This window comes from Rhinolophus sinicus, linkage group LG17 (genome assembly GCF_036562045.2).
Source record: "Rhinolophus sinicus isolate RSC01 linkage group LG17, ASM3656204v1, whole genome shotgun sequence".
Lineage (NCBI taxonomy): Eukaryota > Metazoa > Chordata > Mammalia > Chiroptera > Rhinolophidae > Rhinolophus > Rhinolophus sinicus.
In genome coordinates this window covers 5,155,884-5,179,435 of record NC_133766.1, presented here as the reverse complement: position 1 = coordinate 5,179,435, position 23,552 = coordinate 5,155,884, and the positions used below count along the sequence as shown (strand labels likewise).

Genomic DNA, 23,552 nt, shown 5'->3' with positions numbered 1-23,552 from the left:
GCGTTCCTGCTCTTTCAAGGGACTCAAGGATTGGTTTTTCTTTGAAATCCTGCAGGGAAGCAAGTGAAGTAAATGGAGAGTGTGTCGATTTAAATTTTTATATATGTTTCTCCATATTTTTCAAGTATTAGGCAAGCTCCCAAAAGGCACAAATAACGTCCTTTTTTTTTTTCTTCTACTTTCCCCCCATAGCGACTACACTAGAGCTCGGCACAGGCCACGTGGGCTGCACTGAAAACCAGATGGGAATTCTGAAAACCAGAGGTCGCTGCTTTGGGGTCTAGGGCCAAGGGGGCATATCAGACTCTAGGTGTCTTTCCACTGGTGATGCTGCAGGAGGAAGTGAGCAGCGCAGATTGTGAGAACCGTGGGGGCTGGAAGGGAGGGAACAGGTCTGTGTGGGATGCCTGTAGAGCAAATATCTCTCTAGAAGCTGGAGCGGGCCGTGTGGCTAAAAAGACAACTGACCATAGGAACACAATTCATCACAGTGTTCTAACAAACAACTCCACACGTAGACCACACACAGAAAACAGTTGAGGAAAAACGAACATATGCACAGTGGTCCCGTTTCCCCAAAAATAAGACCTAGCCAGACCATCAGCTCTAATGCGTCTTTCGGAGCAAAAATTAATATAAGACCCGGTCTTATTTTACTGTAATTTATATCTTATTTTACTGTAATATAAGACCGGGTCTTATATAATTTTTGCTCCAAAAGACGCATTAGATCTGATGGTCCGGTTAGGTCTTATTTTCACAGAAACACAGTAGCCGCCACTGTGTGTAAAATGCACGTGCACTGTTGGTTAGGCCGTCGCAGCTACAGCCAAGTTTAGAATGAGACGATTTTCTGTGGGACAATTGGGACTTTCCTCCCAAAAATATGCCTACAAATTCCTCAGGCCACTGTTTAGTTTTGATCACATGATCTACATACCTGTTTCTTCTCCGCCAGAGTATAATTAGTTTTGCATTTTGCTGTGTTTTATTTTGTATTTGCCCCTCGTCTTGAATACGTGGTTTACATAACAGTACATAGGCCCCTTTACTTTGTATAAAAGAGACTATGTTTTATATACCTGAACTTGGAATCACTGACATGCCACAAATCTATTTTAGAGGCCAAATTCCTTAAAAGCAAACAAAAACTGGCTCCACTATAGGGCAGGGAAAAAATGGTGAATTCAGGGTCTTGAAAATGCTACATGACGAATAACCAGCCCTGAATAATTAAGCATAATGTCTACATGACAATATCTGTGACTATAGCAATAAAATACTAGAACATAACAAAATACGTATAGGATGAAATAGCAATATAGAGACAAGCTTATATAAAATATATACACTTCATAGAAAAGCGAACGTTCATCCAAAAAGGTTACATCTAAATTCACAAAGGACAGTTTTTTGAGTTTTGTTTTTTTTTTTTTGAAGGCCTCTATAGTCTGATGTAGAGATGTTGAAATAGCTTGTATCTTGTGAATTGCACTCAATGTTTAAAATTTATGTAAGAAATTGTTGCCAAACATATTCTAAATACGCATCTGGTACTGCTTATCTATGGGAGTCCAAGCACAAACGGAGGCTCGTCATCCAAAAACAATGAGGATCTAAGGCAACACGCCCTCACATCCCACACACTAAAGGAAGCAACGACCTTGCGGAGAGAACGTGAAACCACGGCCACGAGGCTGACACCTCCCAGGTAGGTCGACTCAGAATTAATATTGACAGAGAATGCACTCTCGCAGGGTGGTGGGGTGGTCGCGGAAAACTCACAACGTGTACTCGGGACAGAGAAGCAGGAGAAGGCATGTGGCAATCAAGTGTTTTACGTACTTTGCGAAGCCAATGAAATCTTCATGGTTGGTGTTGATGTAGGAGACTTGGATGTCAATTAGCAGCAGCACCTGTAAGTCAGAGAGAAACGCTTCACTGAAAACCATCCTGAAGGTGGTGCAAACACTAAGCTCATGAATAGCCAACCAACTCTTTACCTCCTTGAGACCAATAAGCTGCATCACGAGAGCAAAACTCCAATCAGTTCTCTGCTACAGGATCAGCCCCTCAGAGGCGCCCTCCCTGCCTGTTCTATCTTCCTACCCTCCCTCCTGTTACTCTGCTTTACTTGCCCCTGGAGCATTACCACCAGCTGACACAGACTGTAAGTACCCCGCCTGCTGTATCCCCAGTGCTTAGAACAGAGCCGGGAACAGCGTGGGAACTCACACAAGGGTTGTCAAGGAATGAACGGAATACATGTTCCAGTAAATGTGAAAATGTTCTAAGCACAAGGTGCTGAATAAACTCTGAGTCTGAGATTTGAAAGGTCTTCCGTAGAAAACGTCCTTCAATGGGAGGCTGTCATGCAGGAGACCCTGCTCGCTGTGCCATTTGTCGTGTAGGGCGGCCTGTGGGGTCTCTGCTCCCGCTCCCCATACAAGAACGCAGGATATGGTGAGGCCAAAAAGGAACACCCACGGAGCCATAGGTAGGGGAGTCATACCACTATATTCTCTCTGGCGGCACTATACTCTCACTGGAGGATGGATCCACACTGTCCGCAAACCGCCATCCATGCTTGCCAGCCCAGCCGCCATCTTCTTGCTAGCCCCCACTTTTCTCTCTCTCCTAGCGTAGCCACAGCAGTTATATTAGTGGCCAATGGCTCACTGGTTACAGCTGACGGCCAACCAGCCACAGCTGATGGCCATCCAATCACAGTTGATGGCCATTTACTACCTGAGCCAGCACCTGTCTATGTGAGGCCGAGAGCCTGGAAACTACTTTCTGGGGCTCTGCCCCCACAGAGGCAGAGACTGAGAGAGAGTAAGAAGAGAGTGGGACGACCAGACGCTGTCAGAAAGGGAATTTTATTCCAGAGATGTTCAAACCGAGCTCCCTGCCCTGAGGTTCCTTTCTGTTCTCCCACCGGTGCCCCTGGTCTCTCTAGAACGCTGAGATTTGTGGACGGGCAGAAATACTGAAGAGTTGCTACTTGTGTTATCTCCAGCATTCTGCATCTTGGCTTCGTTGAATGAAACTTGGGGACCGCAGTGAGCATTTTCTCCGCTGCCTCCCTCCACTGAAGGTGACATCTGAATGCACTGGAGCATCATGACCCTTGCTCAGAAAAGCCCTCCCTGATCCACCCACACCCTCACCCAAGACCAGGCTGGATCATGCTGTTACCCTCTCACAGCCTAGCTGTCCTATTTTACATATAGTGCACCCTATACTTTGCATTTGTGATGTTTACCACCAATATAATTATTTGTATGTTAATTAGTTGATGTTTTGCTTCCCTGCAAGATGGTAAGCTCCATGGACGCAGGGATTACAGTTGCCTCATTCGCCACTTTGCCCCCAGAACCTAGCACGATACACACAGTAGGTGGGTGTCCAATAAATATTTGTGGCTGTCAATTTTATAACTATCTCCCAGCCTTGAAGAACAATTGGCTTTAAAGGGAGCAATTTATTCCCAAATGATTAGCACATGGCCTATTGTTTCTCACTCACTGCCCAATGCCTTGGGCTCTGAGGCTTTGCAACTGTTTGTCTGACCAAATCTTGCTGTGAGCCCCAACGTGACATGCCAAAAAGAGCAAGTGGGTCACCCCAAACCCAACCCCACTGCCAAACGTAAAGGCATGGCACAGGCAGGCACTGCTGTGTCACTAACGTCACACTTGCACAAAAAAGTTTCATAGCATCAGACGGTTCTGTTTCTTCTCTTCCTGAAGAAAACGGAAGAGTTAGGAGGAACGCTGTTTATTGGAACCTGTGGCACTGCCTCCATTCTCCCTGCACTAGAGTCTGATGCTGTTAGACTCCCAAATCCATTTGGCCGGGAGTTTGTATCAATAAACCATAATACTTGAGCACAAATAAACGGTTACCATCAGAAAGGGCAAAATATCTACATAATTCTCCTCCTTGCCAAGGGCTGTCATGAATATCTTGGACGTGCACGCACATTAAGTTGGACCGCGGTGTAGGAAAAAAGTGGAAAAAAATAAAAACTGTGGCTGTTCTCATTCATATTCCTGGAAACTGGGAGTGTGTGTTCATCCTAGGAAAAGAGCCAGGTCACATGTGGGGGATGAAAAGGAAAAGGGTACATTTCTTTCTCTTTTTTTTTTCCCTCTTTCTCAGTTTCTCACTGCCTTTTTCACCCACAGTTATGGAATACTTGAAGAAAAGTGAGTCTTCCCCACAAAATCAACCATCTTCCCCACAAAATCAACCCTTTCAACATGCAGCTTCACGTGGGGGGGCATCGGGCACATACGGGTGTTCAAAAGACCTGTGTGTTAGAAAAAAAAACCACACAGAGATGGATGGTTTTCCACATTTTCAATTTTGAAGAATTCCCGCCCCCCACCCCCTCCCCCCACGCAGCTTCCAGAGCACAAGTTGGTAATAGTTCCATTAACAAACAAACAAACTGCAGAACACCTCACACAGTTCCGGCAGGGAGGCCTGAGGAGACTGTCGCTGAGCAGCCATTTCAGAAGCACCACAGGGGCTGAGGAAGCACAGAGGTCAGAGCTCAGACGTGAGAGCTACGCACACTGACATGTTCACGTGACCCAAATCATGCGTGTTTTCACTATGCCACACAGGTCCATGTCAGAGGTGGCAGGCACCAGCTTCCTCAGGCGGCTGACTGTCAGACCAGGCCCCCTGAGATGGTCCCCTAGGAGGGAGCTCCTGCCCCATCCCTTCCTTCCCACTTGGGGAATTAAGGAACCACTGCATCAAAGTTGTAGATGAAAGACCACTCCCCTTGAATTCAGAAAGGGCCATTCTTTTCTCATATCTACCAGGTGTCATAACTGGGAATAACAACAAAAATAACTAAAATGAATGAAGAACTAAGAGCTGTGTTTGGATTACTTCATTTCATCCTCATGAAATGCCTACGAGTTAACCACCATGATTGCCCCACTTTCAGATGAGAAAACTGAAGTGTGAAGATGCCGACTAACTTGTCCATTTAAACGGAAAGTAAACGGTACAGCTGGACCCGAACGCAGAGCCCACAATCGACAGTGATGCTAAGACTGCGTATGTCGTTTTCATGTAACAGAAACCCCGAAACATGAACCCTGAAGAAGCTAACAACTCAGTCAGATATGAACACAGATGATGAAGAGAATAATTGTGCCGCTTTGCCCTCAATAGCTAAGGATCCCTAGGAGTTAAGTAGGATATATTGTCATTTAAATTTTCGAGCACAAAGACACTAAATTAAAACGGTCGTCTTATTTACTGAAGGTCAGGAGTACAGCTGACACTGGAACTTAAGTTTTCTGGGTCTGGCAGCAGCCATGACAAGAGATGTGGGGCCAGGGCCAGGTGGGGGGCCTTTCTGGCCTCAGGGTTCTACGTCTGACCCTAGGCTTGATTTCACCGGCTCATGCATTAACATTGACTTGTTTATCCCCAGTAAGTCACAAAGCCTATTTTCTCCCCTTTGGGCTACGGTGGCTACCCAAGGGTGTGCAAGTTGGAAAACAAGTGAGAACTATGAATCATGCTTAATTAACTTTCAAAGCACAATGATAAAAAGCAGTAGCAATGAACCCCAGAGCTCAAGCAGAGAGCGGGTTGCTGCTGGAGTCACTCACCAGTATCCCAACCGGCTGAGCCTCCAGCCCTGGGTGTCGCCACTCTCCCCTCCCACCCCCCACTGCACCCACTCATCTCACCCCTGCACGCCCCCTCAGGGCCGCGTGTCTCTCCCTGTGGTTTGTCTCTATCTCTCGCTTCTATTTTGCCTTCCTCTTTTTCCCCAGTTCTCTCTCTCCTCCTTTCCAACTCATTGGAGAACCACAAAATCTTGGAACTGTAACATGTAGGGAGCTTCTGAGATCATACAGACCACAGCCCAGTGTTGGACATACATAACAAAACAACAGTCCCCAAAAGCGATTTGCACAAGAACACGCAGGTATTTTGTGAAGAATGCATGGTCTGAGGCCAGCGTCCTCTCCAAGCTGTCACAACTTGCAGCTGTGTCCAGGAGTTAGCATCTGAAAACTTGTTTCCCATTATAATGTCTTATAAACGACCAAGGGGGAAAAAACACCTAAATGTAAGAAGCTTTTAATTTCACATAGTCCTTTTTAATGAATTAGCTTCACTTGAAATTAAGCTTTTGAATTCACAGAGCTAACTATGATTTGAAGACAATCTCGAGGTCACTCCTTACAAACCATATACATTTACAAAATAGAACGAAATGTTTAGAAAAGCTGTTCTTGAAAGTGGTTTTTTTTTTCGGTGTTTTTTTTTCACTGAAAGGTTCCACGGATAAGCTGATGAATAGCTTTGTTCATTATCCTCAGGGAAAAAAAAAATCAAAACACTGAACATTTTGCATAACATTTTAGGAATTTATGACTATCCTGGCAACCATCTGTGGGCCCATTAAAAGCTAAGAACCCCTGTCTTCAGGAAAAAACGTGGTATATTTCTGGATTAGCGGTTTTCACAATGGGCTGTGTACATGCTAGGGGTACACACCATGATTCATGGGGTGTCAAGGAAAAAATAATGGAACCCTATTACTGAGTTTTAAATTTCATCCTTCTGAAGCCGTTATATGTGTTTATATTTTTAACATACGCAAGATGTTAGCATAGTAACACATGTGCGGAATTTATAAATAAGTAAAAATAAACATGTGATTCTGCTCTCAGCTATTTTTTTTTTTTTTCCATTTGGGGACGGCCAACCGCTGGAGAACACCAGACAACCTTGGGGAGACCTCCCACTTCCCACAGGGATCCTGCCCACCAAGGACGGCCTCTTCTCACCTGGTCCTTTGTCTTCCCTTCTCGCTCGCGAATGTGGTTAGCGACAATTCTCTCCGTTTCCTCGCAGAGTCTGGGGAAGTTGGCCAGCTGTCAACACAAATCAGATCCGAGTGTTAATATTCAAGAAGTTATACCCCAAGAAAAGAGAAGCAGAGATAAGTTGTGTTATTTCACAAAAGATACGCATGACAATTCCAGAAGCAAAAGTGACATAGCTAAAGCATGGTAGGATGACAGAGGAGGCTCCGTGAGCGACGATCAGAAGTAACTATGTTATCTGAGAGGAAACACTTCAGAACCAGCAGAGAAATCACCTACAAAGAAAACAGAAACCCACAAACCCATTGAACGCTATGATCTATTGAGCTGGCACTTGATGAAGTTCAGAGATGAAGCAGACGGAGATGAGGATGAAAAGACAACAATGACTAACTCATGAAATACCTCGTTCAAAACTCACGACAATCATGAAAGATAGAGCCTAGCATTAACCCCGTTCTGTAGAGGAGGAAAGAAAAGCACAGAAAGGTTAAGTACCTTGCCCAAGACTAAAAAGCTCAAAATTGGTGGGTCCAGGATTCCAACCCAAGCCCTTGGACTCCAGAGCCCATCGTCTTGTCCATTACTTTTTGATGATGATTCATCCCAGGAACCACAGAGATCATTTATTTTCAATTCTCCCCTAACAGATGTGTTCGCGTGTACGTATTTTTTTTGGCAAAACTGTAGAAATAATGCATGCCAATAACTTATCCCACCTAAATTATGCAGGTTATTGTCCAAAATCTAGTTTGCAAAAGTGAATGAATTAATTATAGCTGTTTTCAATGTAAGGGGAAAAAAAATGGGAGGCTACAAGGATGTTTAAGGAGCCCTAACCTACAAGGAGGACTTATAATCAGGTAACGTTGTGTGGGAATGGCTGAGGGGGGAAGGAGCTTGCCAGGTGCAGGGACATGTGACAGGGACAATGAGTGGTGGAAGAAGCAAAGGAAGGTCAGTGCAGACAGTGAGGAGCTCGGTCCGAGGCACAGCCAGAAAGGTCCACACGGGGCCAGCTCAGGCAGAACATAAAATCAGAACGTTGTTTTGTTCCTTGCTGGCTCTCTAATGGAATGCTGCAGTCCCCGTTCTTCCCACTACATAAAGGAACATCCTATGGACATTCAAAACGATTTCTGATTAGACTTTCTGCTTCTCATTTCATTAGCTCATTCAACAGGACTCCCTGCTCAGTTTGCACAACCCTTTACTTAGTTTTCAAAGGTACTGGACTCTGATTGCTCGGCTCAACCCCTCGCCTCTCTCCTGTCTCTTACTTAAGGTGCAATCAGTTTCATCAATTTAAATAACATTTCTAATCTCTTTTGCTCTGCATGTTGAATTAAATGCCTACAGGTGTAAAAATGTGTTTACTTTGTCAAAGTTATCAAAATTTTAATCATGGATGTCAAAATATTGATCTAGAAGACCTCATCTGTAGACCTTTTCCCCTATTAATTATTTAAATGTTCTCTGAATTGATTTATACAGAATCAAGGAATTAAGCTTTTGCTATTGCTTATAATCATTTTATATTCCTAAATTTATTTCCTATCTGTCATTCATTCAACATTCATTGGGCCCCTGCTATAGGCCAGTGGTAAGCTCAGTTTATGTCAAAGCAACTGACATAAACGGCTGCTGCGTCTGCTTTGAAAAGGCCTAGAGGATTTGATGTCTAAATAATGACAGTGAAACTTCCAGACAAAGCTGGATATCTACCAAATGGTAAATTACTCTAAATAGTTTATTATTCAGATTACATTGAATATTCTTAAATAATAAAGAAGGTATGACGGAAAAACAATACAATATGCATGACTTTAGGAATCAAAACTTTAAATACATAATTCTAAGAAAAAATTTTAACTGTACCTATTCTGAAAGAAAGCAGTACCATAATTTCTAAAAACTACAAAGACATGTTTTAATAAAATCCAATATTTTAAGTGTTATGTTGGGTAATGTTTAATTATTTTCATGGGACCTCAATATAAAAAATTAATTTAAAGCATGAACCACTTTTTCCCTAGAGGAAAAAAAAATCACTTGAAAGGCATTTTTATCAAATAAAATAAAAATTACACACTTATAAAATTTATTAACCATTGATTAGTCAGATCACAAGAGCCCTGCTATTAGGTTTCTCTTGGAACAGGCATGAGACCAGGCAAGATTTCTACACCTTCAAGAGTAACTAGTTCGATGCTTTAAGCAAAGACTCAGGTCATTAGGTGACTGTGTGTTCATATTTCTACACTAAACATCATTGATAAAATAAACTATAACCAGAATAAAACTTTTTTTTATGTACATGATTATGTACTTGATTGGTTTGGCTGTTACAGGTATGGGCTCCGTTATGATCAAAAAACTACAAACCTTCCAATGTTAGCCACTCACCCAAACTGAGTAGCAATAATGATTTTACTGCTCCTAAAAGCATACAATAATTTTATTCCATTTCTGTGAATTAAAACCTGCCCCCAAATCCCAAATAATCTTTTATTTGCATATAACATAATGTGAGGTTTATTCAGGAGATGAGAAAAAGTTATCTCGGCACAACACATTTGTTATTAAGGAAGGAAGGAAGGAAGGAAGGAAGGAAGGAAGGAAGGAAGGAAGGAAGGAAGGAAGGAAGGAATTCACATTTACGAAGGTGATCAAAGATGAGAAACAATTCTAGTATAAAGCAGTCAGAAACTGCACAAAGGTAAATAGGAAAATATTTTATCAAGTGTTCTATATTTTAGGAGAGGCACATGGGAAGTCTCAGATAACCTAAGGGAAGTTGACAGAAAGAAGAAAGGAGCCAGGTCCCATCCAGGTGGCCTTGGGAAAAGTGGTCGGAGAGAAAGAAATATTGTTAGCCTTCCCTCTCTGAGTGAACAAATCCCAAATCTGCAAACCTTAAATACTTTCTGCAGGTGGTGGTATGCTGAGGTATATAATGGAAGAACAGATACGGTATGTTAGTATAATCGTCCATCACATACCTCACCATACCATTTCTTCTAAGCAGAGAAATGACAACACTAGTGTTATTTAGCAAATGCTATGGAATAAAAACAAAAAGGTCAATCTTGGGTGAAGTGAACTGAAAAGTAGTCAGGAGAAACACTAAGTAATTTAGAAAATACCTAAATAGGAGGTCGGGGTGGGGATGACACTGCATCGAAACAATACCTACAGATAATAATTAGGTTTTTATCTCTTCTCTTTCCAAGTTTACCTCCAGTGGACACGTTTATTGAGTGGTTAAAAAGAAAAGTCAAAACAGAAGGTAAGAGGAAAAGCAGAGGTCAAGGTAAATTATAAATTAAGAATTAATTATAAAGATCATAAATCCTTTAATGATTTATAAGATTAAAAGGTGAGATTCCTGGGATACTACTCAGTCATAAAAAAGAAAGAAATCTTGCCATTTTTAACAAGATGGATGGACCTTGAGGGCATTACGTTAAGCGAAATAAGTCAGACAAAGAAAAATCCTGTATGATCTCACTTATATGTGGTATCTTTAAAACAAGAACAAACAAACAAACAAAAACCCCTGAGCTCACAGATATAGAGAACCAGACTGATGGTTGGCAGAGTCAGGGCAGGGTGGGGTGAGGGTGGGGGTGGGCAAAATGGGTGAAGGTGGGCAAAGGTACAAACTTCCAGTTACAAAATAAGTCCTGGGACGTAGTATACAGCACAGTGACTACAGATATAACACCGTATTGTATACTTGAGACTTGCTAGGAGAGTAGATCTTAAAATTTCTCATCACACACACAAAAAAACTTTTCGTCACTACATGTGGTAATGAACCTTAACTAGACTTACTGTGGTGATCATTTCATAATATATACAAATACCGCATCATTACGTTATATATCTAAAACTATTGCGATGCTATATGTCAATTACACCTCCATTTCTTAAAAGGGTTTAAAAACAGGCAATATGAACAACAAGGTGACCTTCCTGTCCCTTAAAAGCCAAGTCCCAGGCTTGAATTTCCTATAATATCCAGTAAAAGGTTCGAACTTTAATAACCGTCCTGATTTGAAACCTGAATACTGTGACCTATTACGTGAGACACCTACCGTATGCAAAGCACAACACAGTTTCTTTTGAGTGGAGCTGTCAGAGGAGGGGAAATGCAAGTGTTTTCATACAGAGTAAAAACCACAGCAGATCTCTCCGGACCCAGAAGAAAGCCCTATTTGAGCACCATGCTTTGCAGCTATTATCCTGCATCCCACAAATTTAATCAACTTCATGAAGTGGCTACTTCAGCCGAACTGACAACCACCTGTCAAGTCAGTGGGACATAATTCATTTATTCTTTCCATTCTCCATTCACTAATTATTATTGAAAACCTGTCTGTATCAGGGATTGTAAAGAGAGTGATGAGCTTAAAAAACCCAGTCCCTACTTTCATGGAGCTTGCGTTCTCAACGGAACAACAACAAGAAAAGACGTACGCAGTAGAATTCATGTGCTCATATGTGCCAGCAAGAGAAACAAAGTTTGGCAAGTGGATGGAGAACGGTGTGTGTGTGCACGCATGTGCAACTGTAATTAGGAAATTCCAAGAAAGACTCTGATTAGACGGCACTGGAACGGAGACCAGGAAGAAGCAGGGGGTGGGGGGTGAGTGGGGGGTGTTCCGTGCAGATATCTTCGACATTGGGCAGGAGAAGCGAAAGGTCTTGCCTTCATGTCTCCTTGACCTGTTGAAGCAACAAGGGACCCAGTGCAGCTGGAGTGGATGGAGGGGAGGGAGGAGTGGGAGGCATTCAGAGAGGAAAAGGAGCGAGATCAAGGACAGGACTTGGGATTCACTGGTTTAGTTACGTGTATCCAGGGCCAGACATTTACTGACCTAACACGCCACAAAATTCAGCATTTCTTCTAACAGCACTTTTTAATGAAAAATCTCTCCCTGTATTTCTAACAGCCAACTAAGGTATCTTTTTTTTAATTTCCTTGCAAAGCTTTTTTTCATTTTCTCTTAGCGGGGGTGGGGGGGAATCAATTAATTGGTATGATGGTGATCCAAGACTGTGGTTTCCCAACAGGCCAATAAATGACACAGTTGCTAAACTGTGGTTAAAAAAAACAGGATGTTCCTCTCAGCGCTTCCTGAAGAGAACCCCGGGCCCCCGCCATGATGCACTGGAGGAGAGGACGTAAGGAAAAGCAGCTGGAAGCTGATGCCCACCAGAAAAACTCCGAAGTTGAGATGTCCCTGGAGGGAAGCCAGGGAGCTCATAAAGCTCGAATGTTCCTGTCTTGCCCCCCAGTGCCCCAGAGACAACAGTGAGAATACATCCCGGAGGAAACGCATCCCCAGGTTAGAAGTCAAGCTCTGTGCTTTGTACACACATCAATCCCTTGTTTTTCACTGGGGTTTGTTTATGTGGCTTAAGGGGGAAAAAAACGAAAGATTTTTTACACCTAAGACATTCAACATGAGGAATTATAGATGGAAAAAACCGCTGTGAGTTATATATATAGATATACATAATTAATATATATACATACATATATTCACAACACAGCTAGAGTAACTATATATTTTAGATTGTCTGGGGCAGTCACGGTTCACTCTTATTATTCCAGTGAAAGTATTAACAGCTTCTCCTTTCAATTTCAAAACTGTCCTGCGCTGGATGATAAATTATATGGTCACCTTATCTACAGTTCCCATTCAAAAGGAGTCAAGTTCTGCCGTACTCAACTTTAATTTGACATACTTTGCTTTGCAAAAAAATTTAATTATACCAGTTTTAAAGTAAAAAAAACTTGACAGAGAGATAATAAGACCAAAAATCAAGAATATCAACATGAGGAATAAGGAAAAGGATAAAATATTTTGAGAAGACAGTACAAATATACAACCGCCCCTGATCCAGAGAGCGTAATGGAAAGGGTGGTTTGAAGTGTGGAGAGCAAAGACTGGAAGCCAAAGCATCCGAGAAAGAGCTGTCTCATCCCACGCCCTCAGGACCGAATGCTGGTTTCCAGTAAGTTGGATGCAATGGGAAATGATTAAAAACAAACATTCATACACACCATAGACACTTTATATAACTTAAAATGTACAGACATGGGCCAATCTTTGGACGTAAGACCAAGGCCTGCTTTCTGCCATATGGACGTGCTGACTGGAGTTAAGCATCTTCTGTCTTACGTAAACCGCATCCTGGAGCCACGATTCCCGGTTTCTCTCTCTTTAAAGTGGGGGGAGAACCTGAAGACACTGGGAAGCCATCTAATGCAGAACCCATCCAGATTTTCATAGCGCCCCCACTTTCTTACCACATTGTCCTGGCCGCACCTAGGCAAGGGCAGAACTTTCATAGCCAATCTTTATTGTCCTTCCAAGGCTGACTTTGTATAGAAACAAAACTCAAAGTCTGTTCTGCATTTGGTCAGTGTATTTACTCTTCATCTAAACTGCGTAAATAAAATAAGAACTACAGCTGGGTGGACAGGTTTGAGGACAAACACAACACAGCTGGCCCTTGGGAAGAAGACAGCTTAACTGCTGGGAGCGGCAGTACACAGGCCGCCTACAGACATCGGGGTGCTGAGGACGGCAGTACCGTTTAAGGCTCTTACAAGGAGGCCAGTTAAGAGAGCTTCAACTGTACAGGTGACAAGACCAAGTGCATTGTGAGGTGTGGGTGAGGACAGGGGAATGTGAAGTATTATTTATGAACTGCCTTCAGGTTTCCCAACGGACACCTGACATCTTGGTTTCCTTCTTCCCTTGTGCACCCTTTTCCCTGTCCTCGCCTCTTAACTTCTGTGGCTTTTCCTATGTTGGAGGAGAGTCATAGGACTTTAAGAAACAAGGTGTAAAATTAGTAAGAGGCCTAGAGAAGGGGTCTGATGCTCCAGAGCCCCCTCTGGACCCCCAGCTGGTTCCACATAATTCCTCATCTTTCAGCATAGACATCCAGGAATTTGGCTTGCTTTATTCCTCTTTCCCCACTTACATCTTTTCTTCATCTGAGTTGTTCTGCCAGGTGACTGGGGACCAATATTCATACTCTGTCTCTTTCATTCTCTCTTTCTCTCGCTTCCCACCGGATGTTCAAAGGTTACTCATAGTAACCATACAGAAAGGGAACGGTAACACAACTAACAAAACCAGATCTATACTTTGAGGAAACGATCTAAGTACCAGTGTTAACTGTTCTGGGGCTAGATCTATCCTGCCCTCAACATCATCACTAATTCCATTCGTACGTTGTCCAGTACCGGGCACCCCTCTTATGTCCCTGTGAAATGAATAGATTCTAGCACCGCTTTTCCATGGTCCTCAGGGAGGAATCCCCCAGATTCGGAAGTCTCTCCGCCCACCACTCTACATCATAGATCCAATAGGCATTATAAGGTAGTAATGACTGTTTATAGATTAGCCACCATTTACTGAGCAATTACTATGGGCAATCGATGTGTTAAGGGCCCTGTGGCTTTTGGGCATCATCTTGCTTAATCCCCACAGAGGTGGTATTATTATTACTATTATCATCCCCACTTCACAGAGAAACTAGCAAGACTCTATGGATTAAGCATGGTGCTCAAGGTCACACTGCAAGTAAGTAGCAGAGCCAGGATTTGAATCTAGGTAACTGGACCTCAGAGGCTGAGCTCTTAACCACCACACCACACTGCCCCTTCCCAGATGTCCAGGCTCAAAGTGGAATTCATTTAAAATTTAGAATAACCTCCTTACTGATATGCACAATATCAATGATTTCCTTCCCCTAACAATGACCCCCATCCATGCATCTAGGAAAAATCAGTTTAGGGCATTCTCCTATTGGTTCTAAAGAGATGTTTACCTGTTTAAGACCACATGGAGAAAATTAGCTCACTGAAATGTAATCTTTCTGGCTTAAGTAACCCTATTTGGAATGGGGTGATAGAAGGCAATATAGTCATCTTTCAGGAAAGCATTTCCCACTCAGTACTTTTCACAACCTTTGCCTTTGATCCAACACACCACCTTCCATAACAAAGTGAGAGACAGGCAGTGGGATAAGAAAGATGGGTAAACCAGTTACTTGCTGGAACGTTAAATAATTCAAACTTACCTTTTTGGTACACTTCTTGACGGTGTTGATTAATTCTTGTATTACGAGATCTACACTCTTCAAGGAAGGCCCTTTCAGCTTTACAATTTGTTTTTTGACTATTGCTTCAAACGCCATGTCTGGAGTAAACAACCCTGTCCTGAATTTAAGAAAGAAAGCAGCACGTTAGATTTTTTCAAATTGAGTAATATCCAGTATTCTTTTGAAGCTGTTTTAACTGACATGCCACTTAAAGTACACATGTACTACCCACGATTAAAAGGGACCTAGTGATTTATTCTATCCATAGTATCACTTGTCATAATATCTTTAGTACTAATACTCCATAATAAATTCTATTCTATAGATGACTAACATTACCCAAAAATAGTCCCCAAAATGTTTTCATAGTGTATAATGTGGCCTTTAACTAATATTTAACTGGAATATGTCTCATCTCACAGTTTCACAGTAGTAAAAAGGAATGCTACAATAGGAATGGTGACCTACATTTACATTCCTTTCTAAATATTCCAAAAGCAATCCTCTCTTCATGGAGTAAGAAGCGATCCTCATTTTTGAATACGGACATAGCAGTGTTGGTGGACTATACAAACTACAGGAGAACTGTGGTATAGTGAGCTCAGGGGGTCCCAGCAGTTAAGTGGACTAGCTCAAAACCCACGATGGCTAAATGGTGCATTTACAAAAGTAGCAAGTATCCTTTGCACTTGGCTAGAATTAATTCAACCTGGTATTGTCATAATGCTTTTCTCATACTGTGCAGAAACTCAGGAGCAGATGTGTGTGTTTCAGTGTGTTTCATAAAAAGTGAAAAATGTTTACTCACATCTAAACAGAAGGCCAATGGAGAAAAGCTACAATAAGGGGGACCCTGAGCCCTGTGCGTCGGCCACACCCAAAGACCTGCAGGCTCCAGGCACTGGCGCTTGACCTTCCCCGTCCCAGACCCTCCTCCCTTCCTCTTCTCACGTCTGACCTGAGTAACTAACTTCTCTTCCTTCCACACTCCACTCGGTGATAGTACTTCTGGGAAATTTCTTTAACACTTACTTCCCTTGCACCAGCTTTATTCTACTCTACGTCCCCGCTTATCGCTTACTTGGCACTCTTTGCTCCCCTCTGCTTCTAACTGTAGGGATCACACTACGTTGTAATTGTAATTTCTCCACCTTATATACAGAAAAAAACCCACACCATTTAGTCTAACATTAAATATTTCCCCCATTAGAGCCTAATCTTCATTTTTTTTCTCCTTCCTTTTACGTACCCAACGTTTCAGCCAAACCGGACCATCTGCCTTTCCACAAACACACTCATACTCATAACGTAGGTCCTTGCCTTCATCTGTGATGTTTGTTGCCTGTCCAAATCCTACCTGTGCTTCAAAGCCCAGATCAAGAGGAGCCGCTTCCTACCGCCTGCCTTCTCCTGTCCTGCCGCTGACAAGGTCTTCCTTCTCTGAACCCCAACACCCCATTTCAGAGCAGGGGTCTGAGCACGTATTTTAGTCCCATCACTACACTGGGAGGAGGAGTCATTGTTGGATTTACCTTTGTGTGTCCCACAAGGGCTGTCTGGCCCCCTCCCTTGCGTATCATTGGCACTGAGTGTTTGAAGAACAAAGAGGGACCATCGGGTGGGTCCTTCGTGGGCAAAAATAGTTTCCATTACACAGATGCCTCACAGAATCAACTGGGAACAACACTTTTCCGAAGTGTATTTGAGGGCATAAATAATCACACCGTTAGTATGTCATACTCAGGACACTGCACACTTTCTATCATCTTACAGGCAAATTAACTCCAATACAATAATAACAGCCAGTCTCGCCTGTTGGTGGGCACGTATGTCAGAAATCTATGACCCTGACTTCTGAGCTTTTGCAGTTACACTCAACAAAGGTGTATCTGGTAAGGAGTTTTAAGAGCCATGTGAAGGCACTGTATTTGGCTAAGTAAAAATACTTGATGACCCAGAAATGAGATTTGGTTCCACTGCGTTTTCAGAGAGACGTGTCCAAGTTCAAGTTCTGCCCAGCTAAAGAGCAAGACACAGTTTCTGTACCAGATGTATTCTGGATTGGAGGCAGAGGGATAGAACTAATAGGAAACTTCAAACTCGTGCTGATGATCAGAGAACCTGGATTTTCGCTGTGTGAACGCATACGTACACATACTGTTGGAGACTTGTGGAGGGGACTGTCTAGATTTTACAATGACAGCTAATTGGAATGTTGTAACTCCTTTGGAAAATCACCCATCACGTGCACGCTCCCCGTGAAGCTTTGTCCCCTCAGGTCCTGTTCCCAAAACAGTCTCCACTGGGCCCTAAGGCAGAACCTGAGGTACTGTGGCCAGTGGACAGCACCTCCTTCATGGAGTTTATCCCTGAAGCAGGCGACCTCCGTCTTATGACCTTGACTTCAAGGCACCTCAGTTTAATGTCGGCTCCATTACATTTTGTTTAGCCTTTTGTACATGAACTCAAGGAATGGCTGTTTTAAATTCATTATTTCTTATTATAGTTCTTTAAAGAAAGTAAAAAAAACAATTCTGCTTTATACAAGGACAGACGCAGGCACAAGTCCCACTCCCGGCCTCTCGTCCCTGTGCTCGGCGGTCTGCACTTCCTACCGCCATCCAAACACATGTCTCCCTGCCCGGTGGGCACACACTGCGCCTTCCCACCTCTGTGCCAGGGCTCGCACTGCTCCCACCACTTCAAGCCATTTCTTCTGTCCTCCGGCCCAACCCTCTCCATGCTCTCACGCCTCATAGTGTGCGCGCGCGCGCACACACACACACACACACACACACATACACACACACACACCTTCACCTGCTGAAAGCATTCTTGCCCTCCAAACTGGCAAGGCTCAACTCAAGAGTTACCACCTTCATGAATCTTTCTCAACCTTGCTCCATGGCTCCACCAAAATTAACCTGTCCTGTCTGTGTAAGTCATGATGGCTTCAGAGCATACCGGGCCTCCCTCCCTGAACCCCAAGGCTCTGGAAAATGAGGCTGGCTCACGGGGGATCGAGTAAGAAATGCTGTGAGTGCAAACGTGCTTTTGTTCTTCTAATTGGAAAAGACCGAGTATGACAACACAGGAAATTCCCACTGAACCCACACTAGGATTTCCTACTTCTTCCTCCCACCTCTGTACTCCAGATGATGAAAGGCCTGCTTCACGAGGCATTTATAAACGTTCGTTTTCTCTTAGCAGCTTGAACTGCAGACGAGGGAAGCGGGGATCACTTGCCTGATACCGTGTATGTTTTTGATCGCGTAGCTTATTTCTCGTCGCAGTTCCTTCTCATTGAACTCCATCTGCAGAGGGAAAATGAGCCACAGAGATGACACCTCATTCCACTGCATGGTAATATCATTGACTATTAAAGAATGAGAAAAACTTGGCTTCGTTATTCATAAATGGATAGTCATGCCTTTCCCAACTGAAACCCAGATGGTCCAAACATCTGTTTATATAAAGTTCAAGGCAACAGAGAACACTGGGGATTTCTGGGAGTTTGATTTCCGTACAACAGATTTTTACTCTAGTCCAGATAAGAAGTGTTGTGCATGAAGGAGGCCTCCTGGGTAGAAGTCTGGCCATTCATTTGAAACCGATAATGCTTCATTCTTTTGCTGAACGTAGTAAGTGTGCTCGCAGACGAATGCACGAACAAGAGTGTCACCTGACAGGCAGCAGTAGTGGTCCAGCTGTGCCGGGATAATCAACGGCTATCTTTTCTCCCTGGCCATTTTAACCACCTGAATTCAAGGTCTCTTTATAAGTGGAAATTAATAGCTTTTTACCAGTTCAACACAGGACAGATTGCTGTGTAAACATTTCCCTGGAGTTCTAGGTCCCTGAAATTCATTTGGGAGTAGGCTCGAAGTACCACGGAGCTTAGACCAGGAAGGGTGGCAAGAGAATATTGGGGTCAGCCCCTGACTCCTGAGATTTGGCCCCTTCAGCCTCACTGTCTGTCCATTTCCCGTTCACACTCTGGGCCACACAGCAGTGAATGGCTTCAGTTCCCTGCCCACACCCTGCGGCCCCACCGTCCAGCCGTAAAGGACGGTTGCTCTCCTTCTGTCTGGAACCACCTCCCCTCCCAGTCTCAGCCCAACTCCTGCTTAAGGAGCTCTTCATCCTTCCACACTCTGCTCAGAAGCCAGGCGCCCTGACACTCTGGGCACGGATTCCCGCCTGTGGGTTGTGTTTCCGTAACACCCTGTGCTGAGGTTTATCACTTTCCTTGGCACATTGTAATGAAGCTGTCTATTTACCCATCTGCTTCCCACACCAAGATGTAAGCACCTGCCTCTGGACGCGAGGCAAGGAACACAGTCCCTAACTCCTCAGCTGCCCGCTGGGCACTTCAAACGTAACAGACACAAAATGAAATCCTTGATTCACACCTTCACACACACTCAGCTTTTCCTCAGTTTCCCTCAGCTGACAGGCACTACCATTTGCTCAGGGGTACCTGCCAAAACTTTGGGAGTCCCCTTGAAGCTTCTCTTTCTTGCATCCCCCATGTCAGCCCTGCTGATCCTACTTCCAAAACCACAATCCACCCACCTCTCTCCGTCCTCTCTTCAGAGGCGCTTTTACTACAAAGCTACAGAAGTTTAAATTTCAGGGCTTCTCCCTGCAGAAGCCCCTTCCAAGACCCCGAGGTTCACTGTGCATTTACCATTTTGTATTCTTCCTCAAGGGGTTCCCCCAAAATTGTATAAGCTTCAGGCCCCAGAGAAAGTGGACCCGTCCCTGCTCTGGCCCTGTGTTTAACTCACCATACTTGTCTCCCTCTGCAAGCCAGCCCCACAGTGTTCTTTCAAAATCATCAACCAGATCAGGTCCCACCTTTTCTTCAAACCCTCCCCTGATGTCCCCTTGTTAGATGTAAACACCTCAGGGTAACCTCGAAAGCCCTGAATAACTGGGCACTTCCTCCCTCTCAATTCACTTCACACCCTGTCCCCTTCATCAGCCCTGTGTGGCCTCTTCTGCGGTCCACCTGCTGCCTAGGGGCTCGCTTTAGGGCCGGCCGTGTCCTGCCTGCTTGCCTCGGACGACCCTCTTCCCCAGATCCTCCCCGCGGACTTCTCCAAGCCATTCTCTCATGTTTTCAAGATCCTGACTCAGAGACACCTTGCCTGAACATGCCATCAAAAGTGGTTCCCCCAACACCTCTCTCTCCCTCTCTCTCCCTCTCTCTCTCTCTCTCTCTCTCACACACACACATGCACTCACACACACACTCTCTCTCACACACACACACACACATTAGGTTACATAACAACACTTGATGACTTCTTACTTTGTCTATCTGTTCATTTTCTGTCCTTCCCCCACCAGAGAGTGTCTCTGTCTTGATCACATGCACTTAGAACTTGAGCACACAGTAGGTGCTCAAGAAACAGTTTTAAATTAATTAGGCAACTAATAAACACCATAGACCTTCAATCAGTATGTGTTGAAATAATCTGAAATGTCATCAGATCTCATTAAATAAAATCAGAAGCACCAGTGAGAAAATAGTTCTCTCCTAAATTTCATTACCTGGGTCTGACGGCTTTTGTTCGAAGAACTATCTTAGCCCCGCACCACTCACATAGGATTTTATGGACGGTTACGTAGCACAGAAAATGGAAATGAAAGGAAACAAAAGGGGGGACACGGAACGTGTGGTACAAACCTTTACTATCTCAAAAGGAAAGCGTTCGTGAAAAATACGATTGATTTTCGCTCCCCCTGAGAGCTCCAGGGTGTCGACCTGGTCCCCTGAGCCTTCGATTCTCTTCTCAAAGTCCACGGCAAACTGCTGGACCATCCTGTTGTTGTGTGAGAGAAAGCGATGCCAGTTGAAGTGACCAGACTTTGCACCGGTTGCTCTAACTCACAGCGCTCGTCCCTCAGAAACCTTTTCCTGGGGTTCTTAACGGCACCTACATAATGGTACCTAATGGCACTTCTGGCAGAAGTAACACTGCGCTCTGCTTGGCACTCAAAATGTCATTCTCTGAAAGGCACGTTATTGAGCTTGACTTTAGACATTAATTAGAATGCGTGTTCTAAAGAGCCGTGCCATTAGAGGCTTTCTGTATATTTAGTTGCGGCCATGAAACGGCATTTGAAAATACTTAAGAATTAAAGTTAAGCAATGACATTTTGTGCAGAAGAGTCCCACGAACCTCTGCTCCTGTGACATCACACTCCACGGCTCCAGCTGAGCCTGTCACACTCTGTGACCTACTCTCCCCAGCACCGGGGACCTCACTCTGCCAGAACAGCACACACCTGGGCCCGACCCTCTGTCTCTCTGCAACTAGTCTAGCCTTGTTTCTCAATGAGTCCCCACAATTTGATAAGAAAATGAAAACCCCTTAACACATCACCCAGCTTCTCCACGGTCTGCCCCACACTTACTCCTTCCACACTCGCCGTGATCACCAGCCCCAAAGAAGCACTTGTCCACACCCACCGTGCCCTGCTACGTCCTTCCTGCACAGGACGTCCTTCCTACATCCTTCCGGTATGTTCTTTCTGCCCCTTGCAGTTCTGCCTGGCTAATGTCTATCTGCCCTTCAAGACTCAATTCCAAGACTGGTTTTTCGAGGAGACATCCCATGATCCCAGGTCCTGACCACCACCTCTCCTCACTGCCACCCAGGTGAGGGCCCCTCCTCTGCTCCCTGCACATATTGACAGCACAGCCCTTGGCAGAGCACGTCACTGTTGTCCGTCCACCAGGCTCTCTCCTAAGGGCAGGTCCATGCATATTATTTATTGTTTCCTGCTCAACATATGAGACGGACTCACTAAGTTCAAGTAAGGAAGGAGTTACCTTAAGGTGGTTGGTAAAAAAATAAATAAATGAATAAACAAAGAAATACACTACAGGGAGAAAAATAAGTCCTGACATTTGTGATGAGTAAGTTCGGAAACTCGAATTTTGATGTACTGGAACTACTTTCAAATTCCAGATCTAATAGGATAAAACAAAATCAAACCATCGAAAACTTGCAGCATCTTTTACTCACTTTCATCAAAATCATGGACGGATTAAAAGTAACTGTAAAATTATTAGACCAGAATATCTAGAATAAAATTGGATGTAGCTTTATTCATGCATATGCTAATGTAAATCTAATTTTTAAACACCTGGAAGGGTGTGTGTGTGTGTGTGTGTGTGTGTGTGTGTGTGTGTAACATATACTGGGAAATTTTAGGAAACTTACCTTCAGCCACTCCTCTCCCCATCCCTTCCTGCAGCCACCTGGCCCACAGAACAAGCTGCACCAAAGTTCACACAGTTCTCCTGCCTTCCTCCCACCTGCCAAACTCCTCCCATCCTTCCGGGTCTCATTCAAGTACCACTTTCTCTGTGAACTCACACCCTTCCTTCATGTAGCTGCTTCTGCTTCCGCAGCTGGGCTCCCTTAACATTTATACTTACCAGAAACACCACATTTATCGGATTAGTTTCTTACAAGTCTGTGTCCTCTGCTGTACTGTGGCCTCTTCTTGAGGCCAAAAATCATATTCATTGTTGAATCCCCAGTGGATAGCACAGAGCCAGACACCAAGTAGAATACACAGAAATGAGAGGAAGGCAGGCAGAAAGGGAGGAAGAAAAAAGGTAAAGAAGGAGAAAGGGAGGGAGGGAGAGAGGGAGGAAAAGAGGGAGAGAGGAAGGTGGGAAGGAGGGAAGGAAGGAAGGAGGGCGGGAGGGAGGAAGAGGCTGAATCGGCCATCTACAAGGGAAGCTATGGAAAATTCTATAATCTGAGTCCAATGGAGTCACAGAGACAAGGCCCAGTATTTGCAAGGAGAATACTTTCGATTGGATGTTAAATGACGACCTGGGGCCTACACAGAAATAGCTTTCCTCTCTCTATAACTGGAAGAGTTTCATAGGAGCTTAACCAAAGCCAAGAATAAAAAAGAAAAGATAAATGAGGAAAAGGGTTGAATCCAAGAAAAAAATGACTTTTCTGTGTGATTTTATAAAGTGGGATAAGATGATGCATTTTTAATGTTATGTACATAATTTGAGCACTTAAATATCTCCCCACAAAGAAAGGAATTATATTATGCATTTGAAGCACAAAATGAAAGGTACTTTGATTGCAAACTACAGGAAGAGGCCATAACAGGTGGCAAGCACCATCTTTAGAGATGAACTTCAGACGTCTTGGAATGCAAGCTGAGTGGGGCTGGGGGTGGGGGTGGGGGGCTCTTCTGGTTGAGAGAGACCTGAAGAAAGTTCCAGCACAGGGATAAAAGGACAGATGAGGCTGGAAGGGGCTGAAAGAAGAAATAAGAATAAAATACATAAGGAGCTGGTGATTCTCTAACAAGTCTGCTATCCTACTCCAAGAGCCCTCGGGGTAAGTCTAGTAACCCAAGGAAAAGGTGGGAAGATCATGAAGGAGTAAAAAGATACCTGGTGGCTTTCATGTTTGCTTTTAAAAGGCTAAACTAAAATCATGACCAAAAAGGAAACAAGAAATTTAAATGCAGCCCTATAGTCAGTACTTTTCTATTGAA

General features: G+C 43.9%; 1 protein-coding gene across 12 annotated transcripts in view; it reads right to left on the bottom strand.

The window, feature by feature from the left end:
• DNM3 (dynamin 3) overlaps nt 1-23,552 on the bottom strand; it is a 388,315-nt gene that overhangs the window by 248,303 nt on the left and 116,460 nt on the right. For all 12 annotated transcript variants that reach the window (XM_074322213.1, XM_074322210.1, XM_074322205.1 and 9 more), the window contains exons 8-12: nt 20,698-20,833; nt 18,249-18,316; nt 14,982-15,120; nt 6,834-6,920; nt 1,846-1,916 (exon numbers count right to left, since the gene is read on the bottom strand). In XM_074322213.1, the coding sequence (XP_074178314.1) occupies nt 1,846-1,916; nt 6,834-6,920; nt 14,982-15,120; nt 18,249-18,316; nt 20,698-20,833 (501 nt within the window). The remainder of the gene's footprint in view (nt 1-1,845; nt 1,917-6,833; nt 6,921-14,981; nt 15,121-18,248; nt 18,317-20,697; nt 20,834-23,552) is intronic.